Genomic DNA, 25895 nt, shown 5'->3' with positions numbered 1-25895 from the left:
CAATGGAAAAATGGCAGGGCATGCCCAGCAGGCCAGACTATACAAAAAAAGAAACTGAGCAAAGAAGACGAAAGGCAGAAATGGCCATTTTTGATACAGTCAAGAATGAGCAAGATACCCAAAATTTGGAAATTTAATACAGGGTCCTGAAGTCTGCAAAACGGAAATGAGGTGCTGTTTCTCAAGCCCACGTCAGGTCTTGTTGTAACAGAACACAAGGCAACAAATGGAGAGATCAGAATGGGAGTGGGGTGGTGAATTAAAGCGTCAAGCAATGGAAGGTCAGGGTCACTCCTGTAGACTGAATACTGGTGCTTTGCAGATGAATTGCTGTGGTTCTGGGATTGAATTGGGCCAAGCCTATATCTTCCATAAACTGAATGTTTTTTTTCTAACAAGCCAATAGCTTCAAGATATAACATTTTTATTTTAGATTGTTAATTTAAATTCTCTGCTTGCATAGGTGAGGTGCAACCAAAGATTTAGGTCATCAATTCATGCATTTGGATACTTGTCTATCATTATTAGCCTTTTATCACATGAAGTGCAACTATTATAGAGAAAGAACTTTCAGTTGAGTAGTGTATATCACTCAATAATTGTTACGCCATAAAAGCACTTGAACCCATAGAAATTCCTTTAAGTATAATGACTGTGATAGTGCAGGAGTAAGAGTCATTAGATTTCAGTCTGCCCTAACTCACAGTACAGCAAACAACCAGATAAACAACAAGCTTTTGGGTGAAAAGATAAACCTGATTAAGGCATGGCACTTTATAAATCCATTTCGGAGTTTAGATAGGGCCTTGGCTAAATAACAGTACCTTCAGCAGTGCAGTATAGCTTCATTAGTGCATCTTAAATGACAGGCTCAGGCCTCTGCTCACTTACAATATGTTAGTCCACACAATGCAAGGAATATAAGACTGACAGTACATTCAGCATTCCATTAAAAGGTTTAGAATATAAAACTAGATAGAATTAATGTTACAATTATAAAAACTACAGTTTAGCCAACCCAGTGTGTTTACAATTAAATCAAAGGAAGAGGCTTATAAAGTTGTGAGAAACAATAATAAGCCATGGATTAATGGCATTTTTGAACCCAAAGGAGGATCACAAAAATGATAAAGGAATGCAAGATAGAACATGAGAACAAACCAAGGGAAATAAACTAAAAGGACTTTTATTGGTACATAAAATGGAGGGCAAATGTTAGCCACACACAGGACAGAAGAATTTATAATGAAAAATAAGCAAATAACAGAGGAACTAAACAATTATCTTGCATGTGTCTTGACAGAAGGCACAAAAATAATGACAGATATATTGGAAATTCAAGTATTAACAAGATAAGGAACTGAAGAAATGTTAGCGAGAAAAATAAAGGTACCAGACATTTTGAAATCAAATCTCATTACCTAAGAAAGGTTGCATTTGCCATAGGAGTACAACAAAGATTCAACAGATACCAAAGGATGATGGATTTACCATAGTAAGAGATCAATTAGTCTGGGACTACATTTTCCTGAATTTGGAATAATGGCAAGAGATCTCATCAAAAATTAAAAGGGCTTGACAGGTTAGATGGTAGGACATATTTCTGCCGACTGAGGAGACTAGGGCCAATGGCCAGTTTGAGAATAAGGCTAGGTTGGGAAATGAAACCTCAAAAGGGAAATGAACCTTTAGCCTTTGATAGAGAAGTAGAAGAGAAACTACTCCTGGAAAGTGTATTGGTGCCGGACAAATAACCTCTTCCTCAATGTCAACAAGGCAAAGAAGATGGTTATGGTTATCAGCTTCAGGAGAACGTGCACCATTTACACCCCCTACATCGGCAGAACAACAGTGGAAACTGCAGGCAGTTTCAAACTCCTAGGAGTGCAGATCTCGATCAACTCTCATGGGCCCAGAACGCATTATACACAATCAGGAAAGCTCACCAATACCTCTACTTTCTGAGGAGGTTGAAGAGAGACGGACTATACATATCTATGCTCATGTCATTCTACAGAAGAACACATCGTAACAAGCTGCATTACTGCATGATATGGAAACTGCACTCATACTTTCAGGAAGTCTCTACAAAGGGTAGCCATAACCGTCCAACACATCACAGACCCCAGCCTACCCACTAAAAAAAATATATGGAGAGGTGCCAGAAAAGAACCAGTAATATCATGAAGGATCCCACCCTGCTCAAGGACTATCTGTTCCACTCCCATTAGGGAGGAGACTATGTAGCATCCACACCAGGGCCACCAGATTCAGAAACCGTTACTTTCCCCAAGCAGTAAGGCTGATCAACACCTCCAGCCACTAACCCATCCCTCTACAACCCAAGCACCATTACATAATTTCCTATCACATTCACCTTATGTACAGACACTCCTGTGTCTAGTGTCACTTTACGGGCATACAATCAATGTATATAAGCTATCATATGTATTTATTATGTTCAATAATTATTATGCTATCTTATTGTGATCTTTTTGTACTTCATCAGATCCACAATAACAATTATTTCATTCTCTTTTAAAATTTGTGTACTGGAAATGACATTAAGCAATCTTTAAATCTACCTTAAAATTTGCTTGACTAATCAGAAACAATTAAAACTGAGACTAATAGATTTTTAATGGAAAATGTATTAGCTGAGTTAGTAAAATGTAGCTGTGGATCAGCAATGAACATACTGCAGCACTGGAACCGACCCTTTGCCCCTCTCACTTAAAGTCATGCGCTATAGTATTTGAGATGGAAAAAGATTTTAGATATCTGCCTCCTCTATGCTTCCAATAACTTTACAAACTTCAATAGGATCTCCTTTAGCATATTAGTTAAGTAAAGTCTGTTGTCCCAAGCCTTATAGGTTCATCAGGCCAGTGCTTATACTAGTTTCCGTGGCATGAAGCGACTGAGAGTCCTCTGTTCCAATAGATTTAGCAGATTTTTCATTTTTAAAAAAATCAGGCTTTATTGTGCTTATGAGGATTAAAATTGGTAGACAGAAACAACTTGTGTGCCAGCCATAACGTAATTGAATAGCAAATCAAAATTGAGGAGCTAATCGGCCTTAGTTTTTATTCCTTTGAGTAGAGTTCTGCTGAAAACTTCTAAAACATTTGATTTTCTTTTTGCATGTAGAAAGGCAAAAGGACTGTAGTCTCTCCCCATCAATAGGATGAGCCTTAACATCAATCACTTGGACCTGTTCTATATACACGTGTGGCTTAGTGCCGAAGTATCCAAAAATGTGCACATGAAATGATTTGGGAAATTTTTCCCATGTTGAAAAACTACTGCACTAATTCAAGTTGCTACAACCCTAAAACATTCAATCGACAATTTCAGAGAAAGACAATGGTCCAATACATAGCTGACAGATTTGCTAACGAATAGTTCCATCCAAATTAGATTTTAAAAAATAAACTGGGAATACCATCTGATCAAGAGGTAATTTACATTGATGTATTTCAATTTTTTTTTGATTTAAGCCACAGTAACAAGATTTAATTTAAAATATAAACATAGTATTGCAATCAGAAAATGTCAGTTCTCAGTTAAAATACTACACTTAATACAACATACTCATGTATGAAAAAACAATCTGCGTCAATCAATAAAGAACAGCTTTGTATTTTTATAGTGAAGATTGATTTCTCAATTTGTATTTTGATCATCTTAACTTGCATAGCAAGTTGCAGCAAAACTGCACTGAGTGAGGGAAAAACCTGGGAAAGTCACAAGCACAAGGAATGAGGGATCGGGTAGGGTTGGGGGTTGGAGGCTGGCTTGGAGGCTTTGGGCCAGCATGGGAACCCAGCAGAGAGGGAAGGGGTGATAGTGATATTAAGGCATACTGAATTATGGATATTACCACACATTAATTTAGAGTCACAGTTAGAGGACAAAGAGTTCAAAGCAATACAGGAATAAAAAAAAGGGATCTTTTTTCATAAATTCTATTCACTCATACAAGTATACCCTCATTCTATTTAGCTAGCACGCATTTACAATCTGTAAATAGAGCATTTTCCATCACTACTTCCAGCATCATTAAACACACATCATAAGAACATTTGCTGTCATCTTCCTGCATCAAATACTGTAAATCCTGACTAGCTTTTAAATTTAAAAACTAAATAGTAAATTAATTCTATTTGCAAGGCTGCAAGGATTTCTTTACCCTTTTTAAGAACTTGAATTTTTGTAGAGGATAGTATACTTCTCACAAAATGAATATTTTCAATACAGTTATGGCTGCTTTTAGATCAAAAACAGCCACTGGCTTAATCCATTAATATATCTTTTAAGTGAAGAGTTTTAGAGAAAGCTAAACTAAAATATCAGATATGAATTACAATTCTAGACATTTTAATTCCAAATTGACTTCTATAGAGAAGTGATTGGAACTGGATTACATAGCTATTAATACATTTTCCATTGCTTTGAAAATACAACCACTTATCAATAAATTCCACTAAAGTATCAGGGCTCCAGGACAAACCCATCAAATACACCCTCACATATGACATCAGTAATGTTCTCTTCCACATCTATGGGTCACTGAAACAAGCTTTTACCATTTTTGCCAAGTCTGTTTCATTGTGACTGAAAGACAACAATGGCCCTGGCAGATAGCAGATCAGTACTGATAACACAATTCAGATGGCCCCCTAGAGAAAGCAGGTAGCCAGAATTTCCTGTCCTTTATCTCAGAGGATTTTATTTTGTGATGAATAAATTCTTGTCCGTGATGGCTTACCAGCTGCCTTGAATTTAGCTCAATGGAATTGGACAGGACAAGACCTGCTAGAAGTGCACTATCAACATATCAGAATCTATGGTGTGGGGGGGGGGGGGGAGGTGGGCAGAGAAGAAACCAGCACACGCACAGTGGCCCTTATTCTAACATATCTCTGTATGCGTCTGCATCAGGCTGTGTTGACAGCTAGGGTACACAGGAACATGGTACATGGGCAGCATTCAAATAATGGTTTTCACAGAACACTCCATTCAGTTAGATCATACTGCACTAGCAGACAATCACAGAAAAATATTTTGCAGTAAACTCCCTTGACAACAATAATAAAAGCAGAAAATGCTGGAAATTCTAAGCAGGTTACATAATAAGCTTTCCTCTATGTAAAAATGTCTCTGCTGCTTTGACATTTGGTAACTACCGAATTTATATAATCCTTTCACATGCATGTACATGCACACAAAGTTGAAAATGCAAGAGTAGATTCAACACAACGTATTTGGCACCATGAGCTAAATGTACACAGCCTTTTAGTTCCCTTGAAGTTCACACCAAAAACCGACCTATTACATTTTTAGTGCTCATCTGTGTGGGGTTCTCATTGAAAACCATTTTGAAAAAGCCAGTCAATAGAAAGCACATAGGGAATAGTGCTCTCATACAGAGATTATAAGCAAATCACAGCTTAAAAGAGAAAAAATAATTAGGATTGTTTAAGTGAAATTAATGTAGGGAGAAAACAATACAGATATTTAAGGCCAACATCATTTTTGCAGTTAAGTGATTCATGTACAAAACTGAGAATGGTTTAAGTAATGAAGATGTTCTGATAATTAGATAGCTTTATTATATTTACTATGTACAGCATTAGCATTTTAACTAACTTTTTAAAAAACACACTAAACTTGTCATAAATATAATGGAATAATCAATGTTTTTCATTAAATTATATACACAGCAATCTCAGTTTCCCTTTGTACATGGGCATAAACAGTCTGTGATTGCTTTTAGAAGGATCTTAAGAAGTTAGTTATTGCCTCAATGCATAACACTGAAATCTCAGCTGTTCTGATATTTGACCTTGGATGCTTGACGGTAATCCTTTTGTGTACTTTTCCTCGAAGTATATAACATAGTGAAATGTCTGCTATTGAACAGACACAGCCTCCAGGCACTGGAGTAGTGGCAATTAAAAATCCTTACCAATTTTTCATCAACTGTTATGAGTTGCGTGTCCTGAGTTTGAGTCTGAGCCAGCTGCCATGTCGAAGTGCTCAATGTCCTGCAATGCAAGACAGTAGAAAGCATTTCATTCAACAGCACACACACAGAAGCAACAGAAACAAATTGGTTATTAACATATGTCTTAAAAAACAGACCGAAAGGATATATAAAAATGCTGAAATTTTATTTCTCCCGGATTGTTGAGTTCACGTCAGAATCTCATTCAGCTTTTAACAACACACTGCACTCACTTTACTACATCCGACAGGCTTTAGGTCACAGAAATTGACAGTGGACACAGCTATACTATAAAAGTGTGTGAATGCAGCTGGCTTGTCAAGAACAAACACTGCAAGCAGACAGCAGCTAAAATTTCTAACGGCAAGCTTTTGTTAAATATCCAGCATAATTTAGACTTTAGAATCGGAATCAGATTTAATATCACTGGCCTATGTTGTGAAATTTGTTGTTTTGCAGCAACAGTTCAATGCAGCGCCTAATAAAATAAAGACACACACAGAGGCTGAGTACCCCTTACTGGAAATGCTTGGGGTCAGAAGTGTTTCGCATTTTGGATTTTTTGGGTTTTTGGAATATATGAGGTAACTTGGGATCGCCATAATTTCCAACTCTGAATTTGTATGCTACCATTAAGCAGTCTTTGTTTTACACTGTTCATTACACATATGTACTCAACAGCAAAAAAATTTACACACCACTAATATAATGATTTCATGTGTGCAGGTTAACAAAAGCAGCACAGCATACCTGAATCAGCTGTTGAAAAACAACAATGGCAGGTTTTCAGTCTCAACCTATGATGCCATGTTTTGACTAAAAGGTTACTGTACACTGTATTTGTATATTACCTTTTAAGGTTTTATACAAAAGGTATAAAAACAATCAGCATTGTAGACTTGTTCGGGTGTTAAGAGTTTAATCAGTGATTATCTGATGATCTTGCAGTGAAGGATATAAAAAATAAAGTAAATTAAAATTCAAATCTTGGCAAACTAATCAATGAATTTCTCTGCTGCTTCGTGATCAGCAGATGCTTTATTACTATAAGTATTTAAAAATATAATGTCAGGTCTTTACTTAAATTTTTGCAACCATCTTGTTGCATATTCACAATTACCTTCAATTTTCAATTCATCATGATAGATCGTTGCTTGTTTCGTGCTCAGCATAGCATTAAGTGACACATGTTCAGTCCGATGCTAACAAATCCACTTTCAATACACTATTGAGATCTACACACACACACAGTACGTAAAAATAAATAGTGCAAAACGAGCAAAAAAAGAAAATAGTGAGGTGGTGTACATGGGTTCATTATCCATTCAGACATGAGGGTAGAGGGTAAGAAGCCGTTCCTGAAACAGGCTCCTGTACCTCCTCCTTGAAGATAGCAATGAAAAGCGGGCATGTCCTAGGCCAGTGGTCCCTAACCAATGGGCCGCAAAGCATGTACTACCGGACCACGAGGAAACGATATGATGTGCACTGCAGCTGACTCATATCATTTCATACTGCCAAATCATATTGTTTCCTTGTGGCCCAGTGGCACATGCTTTGCCGCCCGGTAGTTGGGGACCACTGTCCTAGGTGACGGTTGTCCTTAATAATGGATGATTACTTTTTGAAGTAACGCCTTATGAAGATGTTCTTGATGCTAGGGAGACAAGTGCCCACTTTATACAACTTAAAAGAACTTTATATTAATACATAATTGCAAAACTAACAAAACCCAATACAGTGGATTCTGGTTAATTGGGACTCATTGGGACCAGTACATTTTGGCCCAATAAAGCAGCTGCCTCAATTAGCCAAAGTTTCATGGAAACAGTTTGGAAGTATAAGAAAGACAAACTACCATTTAACTGAGTAACAATGTATTTAAATGAAATGCAGAACAAATGAGAAAGCTAGCATTACCTATACAATTCTCTAAAACTGTGCATTAGTTCCTAAAAGTTATCCACAGAGGAATTTATCTGTGTTCTTATGATTCATTGTAAAGGAACAAAATCAGCACAGACATCCTGTGCAGGCAATGGACTGTCTTCATACAAAGCTTTTTTTCGACTGCAAGCTTATCTTCATTTTCATTGTAACATTCAGGATACCTTCAAATACTTTGTAATTCTTAACTTGAAGTAGTGAAATCATTTCATTTTCACTCCTCACACACAAAATGCTGGTGGAACACAGCAGGCCAGGCAGCATCTATAAGGAGAAGCACTGTCGATGTTTCGGGCCAAGACCCTTCACTCCTGGCCATTTCTGGCATCTCTAAGCCTAAAATGTTTGAAACCGCAATGAGCAAAATAGTTCAAAATTGTCTTATTTCCTGTCAACTATCAGGAACAAAAATCACTGCATTTTGAATACAAAACACACACTATTGATGCTACATAGCATGAAACATGGTGTAGTGTACAATGGCCATACAGGTACATGCAACCTGTGGGTGTCTGTGCTGTTCTGTCTGGGTTCAATAAAGTATGTCTGTCTGTGCAACTGACATGAGATAAAAACTTTTCAGTAAGTCTGCTGCCCCAATTAAGCGGCACGGTGTCCCAAATAAACAAAGGAATCCTGGCTACATTCTTGATTTATTTGTTGTTCTTTAAGAGTTGACCCAAATGAATGGCTGCCCAATTTAACCAGAAACTACTATATTTCTAAAAAGAAAATTGGATTTTACATCTAAAATACTCACCAATAATTATAATCACTGGTAAAACATTCCGCAGTTCTTCATTATTGATACATTTTGGCATTATGATTCTAAGACACTAACATTCCAACCTCCAGTGCAGCACTAATTCTTAACTTTGTATTATAATATTCATCTGACTAAATAGCTATATACTGTAATACAAAGTTGAAATTCGTTTTCAAAACAACTTAGCCCAATTTTCAGAATCAGAATCGGGTTTATTATCACCGACATGTGTTGTGAAATTTGTTAACTTAGCAGCAACAGTTCAATGCAATACATAACATAGAAGAAAATATAATAATAAATAAGTTAAGCAATCACAGTATACACTAGATAACGGGGTGACCCATTGGGGCACCCTTTCAGAGAATCGAAATAGAGCTGCCCTGCCCTGCTGCTCCGCTTGGTGTCGCTGCTGAGGCTGGCCGTGCGCATGCATCGTGGTGTCGCATCCCAATTTCCATGATGGTGGATCGGCTCTCAGCTGAAAGCGGGGCTGTTGATTTTGGCAAATGAGCAATTTTATACAAATATATAACCCTGAACTTTGCCTGCATTCTGTAAGTTAGCGCATTTTAAGTCGATTTAGCCAAAAAGAGTGCCCTGTAATGCACCGTTTGTGCTAACTGGAGGTCACAGACAGACAGAGCACGAGACCTTTAGTAGTATATAGATATATAGAATAGATTAAAAATAATGCAAAAAACAGAAATAATATACATTTAAAAAGTGAGGTAGAGTCCAAGGGTTCAATTTCTATTTAGGAATCGGATGGCAGAGGGGAAGAAGCTGTTCCTGAATTGCTGAGTGTGTGCCTTCAGGCTTCTGTACCTCCTACCTGATGGTAACAGTGAGAAAAGGGCATGCCCTGGGTTCTGGAGGTCATTAATAATGGATGCTGCCTTTCTGAGACACCACTCTTTGAAGATATCCTGGGTACTTTGTAGGCTAGTACCCAAGATGGAGCCGACTAAATTTACAACCTTCTGCAGCTTCTTTTGGTCCTGTGCAGTAGCCCCACCCCCATACCAGACTGATGCAGACTGTCAGAACACTTTGCATGGTACATCTATAGAAGGCTTTGAGTGTATTTTTTGACATACCAAATCTCTTCAAACTCCTAATGAAGTACAGTTGCTGTCTTGCCTTCTTTATAACTGCGTCGATATGTTGGGACCAGGTTTGATCCTCAGAGATCTTGACACTCAGGAACGTGAAACTGCTCACTCTCTCCACTTCTGATCCCTCTATGAGGATTGGTATGTGTTCCTTCGTCTTACTCTTCCTGAAGTCCACAATCAGCTTTTTTGTCGTACTAACGTTGAATGCCAGGTTGTTGCTGCGCCACCACTCCACTTGTTGGCATATCTTGCTCCTGTACGCCTTCTCATCTCCATCTGAGATTCTACCAACAATGATTGTATCATCAGCAAATTTATAGATGGTATTTGAGCTATACCTAGCTATACAATCATGGGTATAGAGAGAATAGAGCAGTGGGCTGAGCACACACCCCTGAGGTGCACCAGTGTTGAGAGTCAGCGAGGAGGAAATATTATCACCAAGCTGCACAGATTGTGGCCTTCCAGTTAAGAAGTCGAGGATCCAATTGCAGAGGGAGGTACAGAGGCCAGGTTCTGTAACTTCTCAATCAGGATTGTGGGAATGATGGTATTAAATGCTGAGCTATAGTCGATGAACAGCATTTTAGAAGATTATAAGGCTACTAGGAAGCAGCTTAAGAAGAAAATTAGGAGAGCCAGAAGGGGCCATGAGAAGGCCTTGGTGGGCAGAATTAAGGAAAATCCCAAGGCATTCTTCAAGTATGTGAAGAGCAAGTGGATAGGACGAGAAAGAATAGGACCTATCAAATGTGACAGTGGGAAAATGTGTATGGAACCGGAGGAAATAGCAGAGGTACTTAATGAGTACTTTACTTCAGTATTCACTACGGAAAAAGATCTTCATGATTGTAATGATGACTTGCAGCAGACTAAAAAGCTTGAGCATGTAGATATCAAGAAAGAGGATGTGCTGGAGCTTTTGGAAAGCATCAAGTTGGATAAGTCGCCAGCACCGGATGAAATGTACCCCAGGCTATATGTTGAGGCTATATATAACATATGTTGAGTTGGTGGTAAGGAAGGCAAATGCAATGTTAGCATTCATTTTGAGAGAATTAGAATATAAAAGTAAAGATGTAATGGTGAGGCTTTATAAGGCTTTGGTCACATTGCACAGAGTACAGCGATGAGTTTTGGGCCCCTTATAAGAACATAAAAGAAGCAGGAGTAGGCCATCTGGCCCATTGAGCCTGCTCTACCAATCAATAACATCATGGCTGATCTGGCCATGGACTCATCTCCACCTACCTGCCTTTTCCCCATAACCCTCAATTCCTCTACTATGCAAAAATCCATCCAACCTTGTCTTAAATACATTTACTGAGGTAGCCTCCACTGCTTCATTGGGCAGAGAATTCCACAGATTCACCACATTCTGGGAAAAGCAGTTCCTCCTCAACTCCGTCCTAAATCTACTCCCCCAAATCTTGAGGTTATATTCCCTAGTTCTAGGCTCACCTATCAGTGGAAACAACTTTCCTGCCTCTATCTTATCTATCGCTTTCATAATTTTATATGTTTCTGTAAGATCTCCTCATATTCTTCTGAATTCCGGAGAGTACAGACCCAGGCGACTTAATCTCTCCTCATAGTCTAACCCCCTCATATCTGGAATCAACCTGGTGAATCTCGTCTGCACTGCAAAGCTAGTATATCCTTCCTCAAGTAAGGAGACCAGAACTGCACACAGTACTCCAGGTGCGGCCTCACCAGTACCCTGTACAGTTGCAGCATAACCTCCCTGCTCTTAAATTCAATCCCCCTGGCCCTGAAGGCCAACACCACATTTGCCTTCTTCATGGCCTGCTGCACCAGCAAACCAACCTTCTATGATTCATGCACAAGCACTCCCAAGTCCCTCTGCACAGCAGCATGCTGCAATTTTGTACCATTTAAATAGTAATCTGCTCTTCCATTTTTCCTTCTAAAGTGGATGACCTCGCATTTACCAACATTGTATTCCACCTGCTAGACCCCTGCCCACTCACTTAACCTATCTATATCTCTCTGCAGACCCTCCGTATCTTTTGCACAATTTTCTTTTCCACTCAATTTAGTATCATCAGCAAACTTAGATACACTACGCTACACTTTATCTAAGAAAGGATGTGCTGGCATTGGAGAGATCCAAAGAAGGTTCACAAGAATGATCCCAAAAATAAAAGGGTTAACGTATGAGGAATGTTTGATGGCACTAGGCTTAGACTTGCTGGAGTTTAGAAGAATGAGGGGGAGAACTCATTGAAATGATCAAATATTGAAAGGCTTAGAGGAAGTGGATGTATAGTGGGGAACTCTTCAATCTGAAGACAAAGCCTCAGAATAGAAAGATGTCCTTTTAGAACATAGATAAGGGGATATTTCTCTAACCAGAGGTGTGGTGCATCTGTGGAATTCATTGCCATAGATGCCTATGGAGGCAAGTTGTTGGGTATATTTACAGCAGAGGTTAATAGGTTCTTGATTAGTAAGGGTGTCAAAGGTAATGGGGAGAAGACAGGAGAATTGGGTTGAGAGAGCAAAAAGAGATATCTGACAATTATAGCGGATGAGAGACAGAAGAGTCACAATCAGCAGAGAAATGAGTAAAGGTTCTCTGAGATGATTACTCCTCCTGATTTACAGAGAGAGACTGCTATAAAATGCACTTAATTTTGTGAGACTAGTACCCTTTTGATTTCCCAAATCCTATTAAATTCACATGACAATTGCTGAGTTTAAAATAAGGCTTCAAATAGAATCAAGAGCTTAACGTGAATTGCCTCACCACAATGAAACACTCATGCCTTAAAATCCACTGTTGTGAATATTGCAGGGTAGTTGCATATTCTACATTTTAACCTTGGTAATTATCCTGCCTATTAGTCTTCATTACACCCTTACATCTAATATCAATAAACTAACTTTAGGGCTGTCAACAACACAGTATTTCAAATAAGCATAGTGATTTAACATAAAAAATTAACAAAATGCCAGAGTAATCAATTTTGTAGTATGAGTAATTGGACAGAATAAATACATTCTAAATACAGTTCAATTGGGAACAAAGGTGCCAGGAGATAACAACACAGCAGATGGTCCTCACCCAGCCTGAAGTACAAGGACACACTAATATTTCCAATCCAGACTAATGTTTAGACAATATACTGAACAGGTAGAAATATTACATACAGGAACAAGGAACCATTTGAGATAACCGATACAGTGCCAATGTACAGGGATGATTATGTAAAACTTTTGAAACCAAATCTTAATGCCAAGGAAATTTGCTGCTGTATTTGATGCTGCCCAAATCTTAGTGTACCAAATGCATTTAATTATTCAAAACATAACTTTCAGAATGTAGAGGTAACCTACACAATTTACACTGGGTTCAATATTTAAGCTACCATAGATAATGCAAACTTGGATTGTTTCTTTCCAGAAAAATGCTTCCTCTTAAAAGGACTTTGAGCTAACTTAATGAAAAATTAATTATGAATGAGCTGACTGGGTTAATCCTAGAAAATTAGTCAAATTTCACAGACAGACAGACATACTTTATTGATCCCGAGGGAAATTGGGTTTCGTTACAGTCGCACCAACCAAAAATAGTGTAGAAATATAGCAATATAAAACCATAAATAATTAAATAATAATAAGTAAATAATGCCAAGTGGAAATTAGTCCAGGACCAGCCTATTGGCTCAGGGTGTCTGACACTCCGAGGGAGGAGTTGTAAAGTCCGATGGCCATAGGTAGGAATGACTTCCTATGACACTCAGTGTTGCATCTCGGTGGAATGAGTCACTGGCTGAATGTACTCCTGTGCCTAACCAGTACATTCTGGAGTGGATGGGAGTCATTGTCCAAGATGGCATGCAACTTGGACAGCATCCTCCTTTCAGACACCACCGTCAGAGAGTCCAGTTCCACCCCCACAATATCACTGGCCTTACGAATGACATTTGGTTTCACATAAAACAATTAAAACTTAAGCAGGCAAGACTAAGGAATATTTACTCTTTATTACTTCAAAGACATGGGTAAACCCAAGATTAAATCAAGTCAGAGATTGCTTTCTTAAGAGGGAAGACCAACAAGAAGGTAGATACTTCAAGGTTTGTCTTGCAGGTTCCGATTTATCACACTTGCTGGCATTTATACTTAAAATATCAAACCTGATATAATGAACATCTGTAAAAACATAACTAAACTGCTCATGAAATTTTGGGCTTTATCCTGAGATGTAGGAACACAAAAGGTAAAGAGTTACATAGTTTTCTGGGTAAACTATATTTTATTTTGGATATTTGTATTTTTGAAAGAATATATTGGCTCTAGACAATGGGCATTGCAGTTTCACCAGAACAACACCAGGACTAAAATATCATCCCTAAGTATTAATAATCATTTACTAACTGGGCCTCTGAGGTCCCCTCTGCAACTGGATCTTCAACTTCCTTATCAGGAGACCACATTCAGAATGGATTGGGAATAACATTTCCTCTTTGTTGACAATCAGAGGAGTACCTCAAGGATGTGTCTGAATGCATGATTGTGTAGTTAAGCACTGTCCAGACACCATCTACAAAATTTGTAGATGACACAAATGCTGTTAGTATAATATCCAATGGTGAAGAAGCTTGTAGGACTGAGACAGGCTGACTCGCTGAGTGGTGTTGGTCAGGGGAACACACACCATTTGTATTTACTCAGGAGACAGACACTGAATCTGTAGAAGTAAGGCCAAAAGGCATCAACTTCATGGACTCTACACAGATTAGAGGAGGAGATGTTGCCATCTTAAAGCAGATCTGTTCCAGTGATTAAATCTTTTAAGAGGCTGATCATGGCTAGAATAAACACCTGTCTCAGGAAGAAGGACTTGGACCCGCTGCAATTTGCCTATTGCCACAACAGGTCTACAGCAGACGCAATCTCAATGACTCTCTATGGATTACCCAAACAATGCAAAAACCTAGGTGTTTTTGACTACACCTTAGCGTTTAACACCATCATTCCTGCAGTTCTAATTGAAAAGCTAAAGAACCTAGGCGGCCTCTGTACCTCCCTCTGCATCTGGATCCTGGACTTCCTAACTGAAAGACCACAATCTGTGTGGATTCGAAACAAAGGGGCATGTGCTTAGCCCATTGCTCTACTCTCTCTACACCAATGACTGTGTGGCTCGCTCAAATGCCATCTATAAACTTGCTGATGATACAACCATTGTTGGCAGAATTTCAGATGGTGACAAAAGGGCGTAGAGGGGTGAAATATACCAGTTACTTGAGTGGTGTTGCAACAACAATCTTTCATTCAATGTCAGCAAGACCAAAGATCCAACTGTGGACTTCAGAAAGGGTAAGAAGACAGAACACAAACACATCCTCAGAGGGATCAAAAATGGAGAGAGTGAGCAATTTCAAGTTCCTGGGTGTCAATATCACTGAGGAACTAACCTGGATGCACCTATAAAGAAGGCAAGGCAGCAGCTATATTTCATTAAGAATCTGAGGAGATTTGGTTTGTAAAACACATGAACACTTCTACAAATGTATCATGGAGAGCATTCCCACTGGCTGCATCACAGACTGGTATAGAACAGTCTGGGTTCAGGAACAATTCTTCCTTTCTGCCATTCCATTTTTAAATGGACATTGAACCCATGAACATTACTTCACTACTTTTTTATTTCTGTTTTTCTTTGTGCTCCTTATTTTTAACTTAACTATTTAATAGACATACATATACTTAGTGTAACTCAGTTCCTTTCCTCTGTATTTACTTATCATGTATTTCATTGTACTGCTTTCACGACATATGCCGGTAACATTAAACCTGATTCTGATTCTGTTTAAAAAAAGACTCTAAAAATTAACAAGGAAATTATAGGCCAGTGAGCCTAACATTAGTAGTGGGAAAGTTATTGGAAGGTATTCTAAGGGACCAGATCTACATGGTGGATGATCTAGTGTCTACATGGACTTTAGCAAGGTATTTGACAAGGTTTGCATGGGAAATTAGTCACAAAGGTTCAGTCGCTTGGCATTCAAGATGAGGTAGTAAACTGGATTAGACATTGGCTTTGTGGGAGAAGCCAGAGAGTGGTTGTAGATGGGTGCATCTCAGGCCTGTGACTAGTAGAGTGCCGCAGGGTTTGGTGCTGAGTCCATTGTTGTTTGTCATCTATATCAATGATCCAGATGATAATGTTGTTAACTGGATGAGCAAATTTGCAGATGACACCACAGTTGGGAGAGTAGTGAACAGTGAAGAAGGCTATCATGGCCTGCAACAGGATCTGGACCAGCTGGAAAAATAGGCTAAAAAATGGCAGATGGAATTTAATTAAGTCTGAGGTGTTAAACTTCAGTAAGATGGGTAGGCCTTACACAGTGAATGGAAGGGCACAGAGGAGTGTGGTAGACAGAGATCTTGGAATACAGGTCAATAAATCATTGAAACTGGTGTCATGGATTGTGAGGATCATTAAGAAAACTTTTGACACTTTGGCCATAAATCAAAGTATTAAGTACAGGAGACGGGATGATATGTTGAAGTTGTATAAGACATTGGTGAGGCCTAATTTGGAGAATAGTGTGCAGTTCTGGTGACCAACCTACAGGAATGATGCAAGTAAGGTTGAAAGAGTACAGAGAAAACTTACAAGGATGTTGCCGGGTCTGGGGGACCTAAGTTATATGGAAAGATTGAATAAGTTAGGGCTTTATTCCTTGGAACACTAGAGAATGAGACAAGAATTAATTGAGGTACTGTAAACAAAATTAGGAGGGGTATAGATAAGGTAAATGCAAGCAGGCTTTTTCCACTGAGGTTAGGTGGGACTAAAACCAGAGGTCATGGGTTAAGGATGAAAGGTGAAAAGTTTAAGGGGAATATGAAGGGAAACTTCATTCAGAGGGTCTTGAGAGTGAGAAACAAAGTGCCAGTGCAAGTGGGACATGCAAGCTCAATTTCAACATTTAAGAGACGTTTGGATAAGTGCATGGATGGTAGGGTATGGAGGTTAAAGTCCCAGTGCAAGACAACAGTTTAAATGGATCGGCACAGACTAGATGGACCGAAGGGCCTGTTTCTGTGCTGTACTTTTCTTTGATTCTATGACCAGTCTCCATTGAGGGATCAGCAATGGCAAGTGTGAGCAGTTTCAAGTTCCTGGGTGTCAACATCTAGGAGGATCTGTCCAGGGCCCAACATATTGATGCAATCACAAAGACAACTCTACTTCATTAAGAGTTTGAGGAGATTTGATATGTCACCAAAGACTCTTGCAAATAACAACAGATGTATATTGGGGAGCATTCTGACTGGTTGCATCACAGCATGGTATAGAGGTTCCAATGTACAGTATTGCAAGAGGCTGCAGTGGGATGCAGAGTCAACCAGCTCCATCACAAGCACACCACTCTCCACTTCAACATAAGGTGGTATCAAGGTGGTATCTGATGAAGTTAACATCTATCACTAAAGACCCTCACTATCAGTAACATGCCCTTTTCTTGTTACTACTATCAATCAGGGTGCTCGTACAGGAGCCTGAAGACCCACATTCAATGATTCAGAAAGAGCTTCCTTCCTTCTGCCATCAGATTTCTGAATGGTCCATGAACAGTACCTCATTACTCCATTTTTGCACTAAACCTTTGAACTGCTGCTGCAAAACAACTAATTTCACATCATCCAGGTCAGTGATAATAAACCTGATTCTGAAGTTACAACAAATACAAGTCCAGTGAGTTTGAAAAGCAAGATTTAATTGAGATGTCGCAGTAACTAAAAAATGTTGATACAGTCAAAAGAAAATTACTATCACTTCTGATTGGGGAGAGGATGGTAAAGAAAGAGTCAAGAAAAAAGAGAAATAAACTTAAAATTGGTGTTAGGTTGTTCAGGGTAATGTAGCATGTACTTAGCATAGGTAACGGAATTAATCTGGATCTGTCTCTTGCAAACAGCCTTGATCAAACTGAATTTCAGAATAGGCTTGAGAGGCAGAATGGCCTTCTGCATCTAATTCAAAACAATTTCCCCTGCATCATTGAAACAAACAGTGCCTTTTGTATGGTGTTCATTCAGGTTTTGATCAGACTAGCAAATAACTTCCAAAAAAAAACCCTCCACATTCTATTTACCTCTTTAAATTAGAAAGCTTTTTTTATGACTGGATTTGGAGGTGAAGATTTTCCTTAGGAAAAAAAGACGAAGGAAGATTATATGAAATAGTCTCTTTCCCACATGGATTATAACTCTGTAGTACTCTTAAGACGAAAAGGATACAGGGCTTTGAAAGAATCTAACATTGTTCTCAGAATTTTAAAAATTCCTGTTTTGCAGACAAGTCCAAACACTAATTTTGTAAAAGTATGAGGTTACAACAAACAGCAGCTTTGTAGATGTCATCTAATGTTACACCCTTGATATTCGCTAAAGATGCAGTCACTGCTCTAACAGAATGACCTCTGATATTCTCTGAATGTTGTCTCCATGCCAAATTAATAAAACAATACAAAATGCACTCTACTAACCAGTCTGCAATTCACTGTTTGAAATAGGTTTACCAAAGTTCAAGGATGAGACAAACAGCTGTCTAGACTTGCGAAAAGGCTTTGTTCTGTCTGCAGTGCAACAAAGAGTGCATTTAGCACCCATATACTGAAAGCGCCATTCAATCTGTGACATATGAAGAGGTGAACAAAGAAACTGCATTTTTTTTTGCAAAGTATCAGACAACCTTGCAGAGAAACCTAGTACTAAGCTTTAGAATAGTCCTGTTTTCACATCAGACAAGATGTGGTTGGTCCACAACTGTGAACTGGAGTTCATTCTGCCTAAAACCATTGGGATACAACAATTTTGTTTGATAGATTATAAATAACAGCAACACCATTTAGTTAGTATAAGAAAGCTAGGTAACACCTTAGGTTATACCTCATCTCACACTAGTGAGGTATAAATTCTCTGTAACCTTTTAAAATGTATTGTCAATTGATTTGAAAAAAAATCTGTAAATTTTCTAGAAAAAGCTTTCTAGATGCCTTCTAGATCTAAATCCAGTCTTCATTTAGCCACAGTATAGAAAGGTTATTAAAGAATGGACATGCCAAAATTGCAAATTAGCTTTGATTCACAAGTTGTTAAAGTAAATCTTGAAATAGTTTATATCAGTGCATCAATATTAAGGCAAAGAATACTGAAGAAGTTACTGACAGCATGGTTTTACATTTGCTCCTAAGTGGTTTCTTATTGACTCATGAAAGTGTCAGGAGCTTGCCGACTTTTAAAGAAAAAATTAACCCTTTTCTTTGAATTTAAGGTTGAACAAGTACAAATAGAATATTAATGAAAGAATAGCAAATTCAGCTATAAACTTTTGCATAACTATTAATTGGAGCCTTGTTGCATAGTGCTTAAATTAATACCCAATCTATGATCCATCATAGAGTAAATGACACCACTTCACATTCAGTATTCTAAATAATTGTGGTCTGCATTTAAACCACTAAGTGTTGAAACAAAATCAGGTTTATTGACACTGACATTAGTTGAGAAGTTTGCTGTTTTGAGATTGTAATGCAGTTCGGGTGTAACATTAACTATGACATACAATGAAAATAAATAAACAGTGCAAAAGAGGAACGGCAAGGTAGTGTTCATGAATCGTTCAGAATCTGATAGTGATGGGGTGGGGGGCGGGGGAGGAGATGTTGTTCCTAAAAAGTTGAATGTGGGTCTTCAGGCCCATGTACCTCCTCTCTGATGGTAGTAAGGAAAAGAGGGCATGCTCCAGAGAGTGAGGGATCCTTAGTGTTGGATGCTGACTTCTTAAGGCATTGTTTTTAAAAAATGTCTGCAACAATAGGGAGGCTTGTACACATGATGGAGATGGCTGAATATACAACCTTCTGACGCCTATGATCCTGTGCATTGGTGCCACCATATCAGGTAGTATTGCACCCAATCAAAATGCTCTCCTTGATACATCTGTAGAAATTTGCTAGTCTTTCATGACATCTTCTCAAATTCCTAATGAAGTATAGCTACTGGCATGCCTTGATCTAAGACGTTGATGCCCAGGAACTTGAAACTGCACATCCTTTCCACCATTGACTCCTCAATAAGGATTGGTGTGTGTTCTCCTGACTGACTCCTGAGATTAGTTGGGATTAACCATGATCATACTGAATGGCAGAGGAAGCTTGAAAGGGTACTTTTACTCCTATTTTACTGAGTTCTAAACTCTAAAAAGCCTCTTAAACCATACTTAACGTTAACTATGCTTAAAATGAACAATTTCCAAGGGGTTTTTCTGCTTCTTCCTCAGCCAAATTAGTATGACTTAATAACTATGTGTGGCATTTAATCTTCTTTGTTTAAGTGGACTATCTTAATTTAACAAACGGACTTTGAAAATCAGTCAGCATATTGCTGAGGTTTCCAGTTTATTTTTAGAATGCCATTTCAATGGGGGTTGAAGTTGTAAATTTATAATCACCCTCTTTCAGAATCAATATTGAGGAATATTTTGTAGACCTCAAGTTTATTCTTGTTTAGCGATACTAACATTTTGCCAGGCCACGAGCATGCAATTGCCTGAATCTATTTCATCAGCCTTTGGGCATGGGTGCACTGATTGGAATTTATTGCAATTATAGAGAGCATTATTATGAATATATCTGGATTACAGTGTACAATTTTGATTCCTTATCAAGGATAAACTCATGTCAGAGCGTGCACTCCAAATTCTTGCCAAATGGAGATTCAGAGAATTATGTTGTCCTATAAGGCAAATTAAATAGGCCAAGTCTTTATTCCCTTTTGAATGAGGGAGGATCTCAATAAATCATTGACATTTGAGAACTATGATCCTGGGAAGCTGTCTTCCTCCAAGATAAAAAGCTGATCTGCAAATCGCAGTTTCAATAAATGGTGACATAATTAGGACAAAGAAGAGGAGAAATTTTTACAAACTGTTATCAGTTTTGGAATTCTCTGCCTTAACGAACCGTTCAGTTATATTATACATTCAAGACTGAAATTGTTTGATTCTCAAAATACTGAGGGAATTAAGGGATTTCAGTAAATAAAAAATCTGGGGTACAAGATCAGCCATGATCTCATTGAATGACAGATGACGGGCTTATGTTAAGACCATCCTTGTGAATACTGAGAAGCAACTCTTCAAAATATTTAATGATTTCTGCTTCAAGTTAATCCCATTTGCACATTTTATAGTCTTCACCAGCTCTGCCTGTTCTGTGGTGCAGAAAACCTTGGCACACAATTTGCTGATCTACCTTTGCCCCGCATCTTCCTAATGCATTTCTGCTATTTTCTTGTATTAATATCAGTGAATTACTTCTGTGTCATACATGTAATTTAATTCAAATTGCTCTAACTAATGCTGACAGCCTGTAATTAACAGTATTTCACCCTTATTGAGTCTACACAGTTCAATTACTGGTCTCCATACAAAACAAATTTGTAGGGGCAAAATCAGTTATTGTGCTGTTTATCCTGAATATTCATTCTTGGGAATAAGACCGTGATCCAAGTTTTGGTTAGAGAGATGGAAGGATGTGGAAAGTCAAGAAGACTTGAGCATATTTAGTTATGCATTAACAAATAGGGCACCACGGTAGCTCAGCGGTTAGTGTGACACTATTACAGCTCGGGGCGCCGGAGTTCATCAATTCTGGTGCCATCTGTAAGGAGTTCATATATTCTCCCTGTGACTACATGGGTTTCCTCTGGGTGCTTGATTTTCCTCCCACAGTCCAAAGATGTACTGTTTGGTAGGTTAATTGAACATTGTAAATTATCCTGTGAATCTGCTGTTGTTAAATAAGTGGTTTGCTAGGGATGGGGGTGCAGCTCTTTGGGTCAGAAGGACCTATTCCACCCAGTATCTCTACTTCTAAATAAATAAACACATACATAAAATTCAAGCTGTCAAAACCACAATTTGCAACCTCCATTAACCATAAAATCCAAAGCAGATACTGAAAAGAAAAATTAGAAGTGGAAAAGGGAAAGGAAATCATCTTATGCTAATACAGAGGCGGTGAACCTTTCTGAGTGTGTGGCTCCAAACTGATGAAAATCTTACAAGAAATTCTGCAAGCAAAGGAGTTGCCGTTAGGTGCCATTAATCCTATGTGTGCCAAGGTAATTTTGAACAGAAATTATCACTATTAATGAATTAATAACAATGATGGACTTAAGGAAAAAGGGTGAGACCTGTTGCTAATTTACATGTATTCGCTCTATTACTATTAATAAAAGTATAACAGACACAGAATGAAATAAAGCATTTTAGAAAGCCTGTTCAAAAATTATTACTTTCAAAATAACTGCTGAAAAATAACATCATACCTCAACCAGTGTTCTACAATATCTAATCTGATGGAAGCTAAGAATAAATTCACTTAGAAAAGCTTCTTAAGTAATAAATTAATGTTACTTCCAAAACAAAATACACCTGAACATAAATAGAAGTCAATGCAGGCCACTCAGCCCCTCCTGCCTGCTCAGCAATTTAATAAAATATATGCAATATACAAGTTGATAGAACCTTCTATAATATTTCACTATGCTCAAAGACCTCTCCATCAGTATGAAAAATATTCAAAGAGTTCATTTCCGTGGCTTTTGGAAAGAGAATGAAGAAAATCCAAAAGGGTCAAGAAACTCAGCGCACAAATTAAATATCCTTAGGCTTAAATAGGTAGCACATTTGTAAAGAGAGATTATTGAATACGGACTATCGAACAAGAGAAAATATCTTCCTCACATCAAACTACTTCAATATTATGTTACAATATACACCTACTTCAATCAGGCTTCAATTATACTGGTGCCTAAGAACAATGTAGTAACCTGCCTCAATCACTATTGTCCAGCAGCACTTCCATCCACAGTGATGAAGTATTTTGAAAGGTTGGTGATGAAACATATCAACTGCCTATGAAGTGACTTGGATCTGCTCCAATTTGCTTACCAGTGCAAAAGGTCCACAACAGATGTCACTTCATTAGCTCTCTACTCAACCCTGAAACATCTGGACAGCAAAGATGCATACATCAGGATGCTCTTTATCAATTACAGCTTGGCATTCAATACTATCATCCCCTCAAAACTTCAATAAGCTTTAAGAACTTGACCTCAATACCTCCTTGTGCAACTGGATCCTCGATTTCCTCACTTGCAGACCCCAATCAGTTCAGACTAGAAACATCTCCTCCACAATCTCCGTCAGCACAGTTGCACAACAAGGCTGTGTAACGGTTGCTCTTCTTACTTCACAGTTATGACTGTGTGGCTAAACACAGCACCAAAACCATCAGACCGTTGTCATAAGTTGAATCAAAAGTGGTAACAAATCAGCAACTTTAAATTCCTTTATGTTATTATTTCAGAGGATCCGTCCTGGGCCCAGCATATAAGTGCAATCACGAAGAAAGCATGGCAGCACCTCTACTCCCTTAGGAGTTTGCAAAGATTCGGCATGTCATCTAAAACATTCATCTTTTAACTACCAAATATAGCAGTGTTTGATAAATGGTGAAAACTCCAGAGTGCATCTGTTTACATGAGAATTAATTAAATCAGTTACTTCTGAATCAGGTTGTAATGTTTCTGCAAAACATGATCAGTTTCACAAGAAGTTTCCCAATTATTTCTACAATCTAAGTTTTCAAGAACAAAGGGAAATGACTGTAAAATCAAGTTACAGCTTTATCAAACAGATGATACATATTGTCATCTAACAAGCTATTATAAAGTTTGAGCTCTTGCAGAAATTAGAGATTTCTGTTCAATTTTGACTAAATAAGTGACATCTTTCCATGCTTTTTTTGTAATCAGTTAAAGCAGATCCAGCAATCCTAATGGTATCAGATGCCTTTGAGCAGAAAAATGGTTAGACAGGAAAACAGAATTACAAACCTTATGACAGATCATCAGCCAACATTTTTTTTCCAGCCCGAGGCCTGATTTGGTTGATCAGAACCAGTAATCCAGACTTTCAACACTATCTTCGGTACTTTTTTCCCGCTGACCAGCCATACAGACTTATCATATAAAGAATATAATTCAACTCAATCATCCATAAGGCATTAAGGATATTGTAAAGGACATAAATGAACAAACATATGGGGACAGAGAAAGAAGCAAATTAGAAATTGAGTGACTGCATCTACTAAAGAGTGCCTGGGGATTTACAAGTTCCTCTTCAGAACTTTGCAGCAAAAATTAAGCCATTAGAATGTGAAAATGGATTCCATGCAACAGCCCACGGATGAGGCTTTTAACAAAGGAATGTTCTAAATTGTCACAAATGATGAAGAGATATTAATGTCAAATCTCCAAAGTAACTCACATTTCCAGTAAGAGTCAGAACTTTTAAAAATAGCAATTATTTTAACTCATATTTAACTGGGTGCTTGGAACATGAAGGCCAAAGCTCCCAATCTCAATATAGCTCATTAGAATAGCAGAGTACCACGATATATAGAGCTGCTCTCTCATGGCCCATTATCTCCCACCTGCTTTTTTGTTTTAGTCTCTTGCGCATTCTTACCTTTGTGTTTCTTTGAATTGACTGCAAATGGTTCAGAGTGACAAGGTAAGGAGCTACCAAGCAGGCTGCCTTTCCTGTCCAGTTTTAGAAATATAGCCTTGATAGCCATCATTATCATTTCTTCATCCAGCTTTTAATTTTGTCTTTAACTCACTCCTCATGATCATTTCACCAAATCCTCTTTAGGGAGCAGTGACTCAGAAAGGCAGCGTCCATTATTAAGGACCTCCAGCACCCAGGGCATGCCCTTTTCTCACTGTTATCATCAGGTAGGAGGTACAGAAGCCTGAAGGCACACACTCAGCAATTCAGGAACAGCCTCTTCCCCTCTTCCATCCGATTCCTAAATGGACATTGAAGCTTTGGACACTACCTCACTTTTTAAAAAAATATACAGTATTTCTGTTTTTTGCACATTAAAAAAATCTGTTCAATATACATAATTGATTTACTTGTTTATTTATTATGTTTTATTTTATTTATTGTCATTATTTTTTTCTCTCTCTGCTAGATTATGTTTTGCATTGAACCGCTGCTGCGAAGTTAACAAATTTCATGTCACATGCTGGTGATAATAAACTTGATTCTGATTCTGAATATTCTTTCATTCATCCGTTAGGAACTCTTGCATTTTCCCTTCCCAATGTCACTCACCTCAATCTTCAACATGGATCCACCCACTTTATAATTAGGTGGTGCTTACATGATATCCAAATAAGATATTAACAACTTTTCATATTCTATTAGGTATATGGCATCAGTGGAAAATGTTACATCATCAGCATTAGCAAATTTTAACAAAACTGTTTCAGGTCGAAGACCTAAATGATCATCTCTACTTCATACTCCAGAAATACTCCTTGACCTGCCGAGCATTTCCAGAATTCTTTTTTTCTGTTCACTGCAGCTGTTCCAACAGTCTACACAAAAGTCTGCCCTTAAACAGTTATTTTTGATATGCATCTTTAAATCCTTTTTTCCACCCCTCCCCAATTCTACACGTTTAAATCTGGTACGTACCAATAAAAAAACAACCTTGAAGCAAATGGATCCCTGGATCAGTTATACTGTTGGACAAAGTAACAGAAGAGCTTGACATAATTTGCGACCACTGTCCATGCTCCTGAGTAATTTTGCTTCAGGGAAAGCTGTCTCATATATAAAATCGTACATCATGACTTCAATTAGATTTTGCATTGCTCAATTTTTATTGTTCTGTGCATTTCTATCAGAAGGAAACTACTCCATTTTTAAAATAAATATAGATTCTTATTCTTAGACTCCCAGCTGAAGTAAATTTTCCTTCACCTAGCCAATAAGTGTCTTGAAAACTCCAATCAAGTTCAATGCTATGCAATCCTCTTTGCATGCTTTAACTCTTGGGGGAAATTTACTCATCTGATATATCCACAATATCAAGAATTGTTCATGATTCCATATTATTAAACAATTCAATGATGGAATGTA

General features: G+C 38.0%; 1 protein-coding gene across 1 annotated transcript in view; it reads right to left on the bottom strand.

The window, feature by feature from the left end:
* ndufs4 (NADH:ubiquinone oxidoreductase subunit S4) overlaps nucleotides 1–25895 on the bottom strand; it is a 109006-nt gene that overhangs the window by 78849 nt on the left and 4262 nt on the right. The window contains exon 2 of the mRNA XM_073064400.1: nucleotides 5972–6050. Within this exon, the coding sequence (XP_072920501.1) occupies nucleotides 5972–6050 (79 nt within the window). The remainder of the gene's footprint in view (nucleotides 1–5971; nucleotides 6051–25895) is intronic.

Source organism: Hemitrygon akajei, chromosome 13 (assembly GCF_048418815.1).
Source record: "Hemitrygon akajei chromosome 13, sHemAka1.3, whole genome shotgun sequence".
NCBI lineage: Eukaryota > Metazoa > Chordata > Chondrichthyes > Myliobatiformes > Dasyatidae > Hemitrygon > Hemitrygon akajei.
The sequence above is the reverse complement of the archived record's forward strand: the minus strand, read 5'-3'. Positions and strand labels throughout refer to the sequence as shown.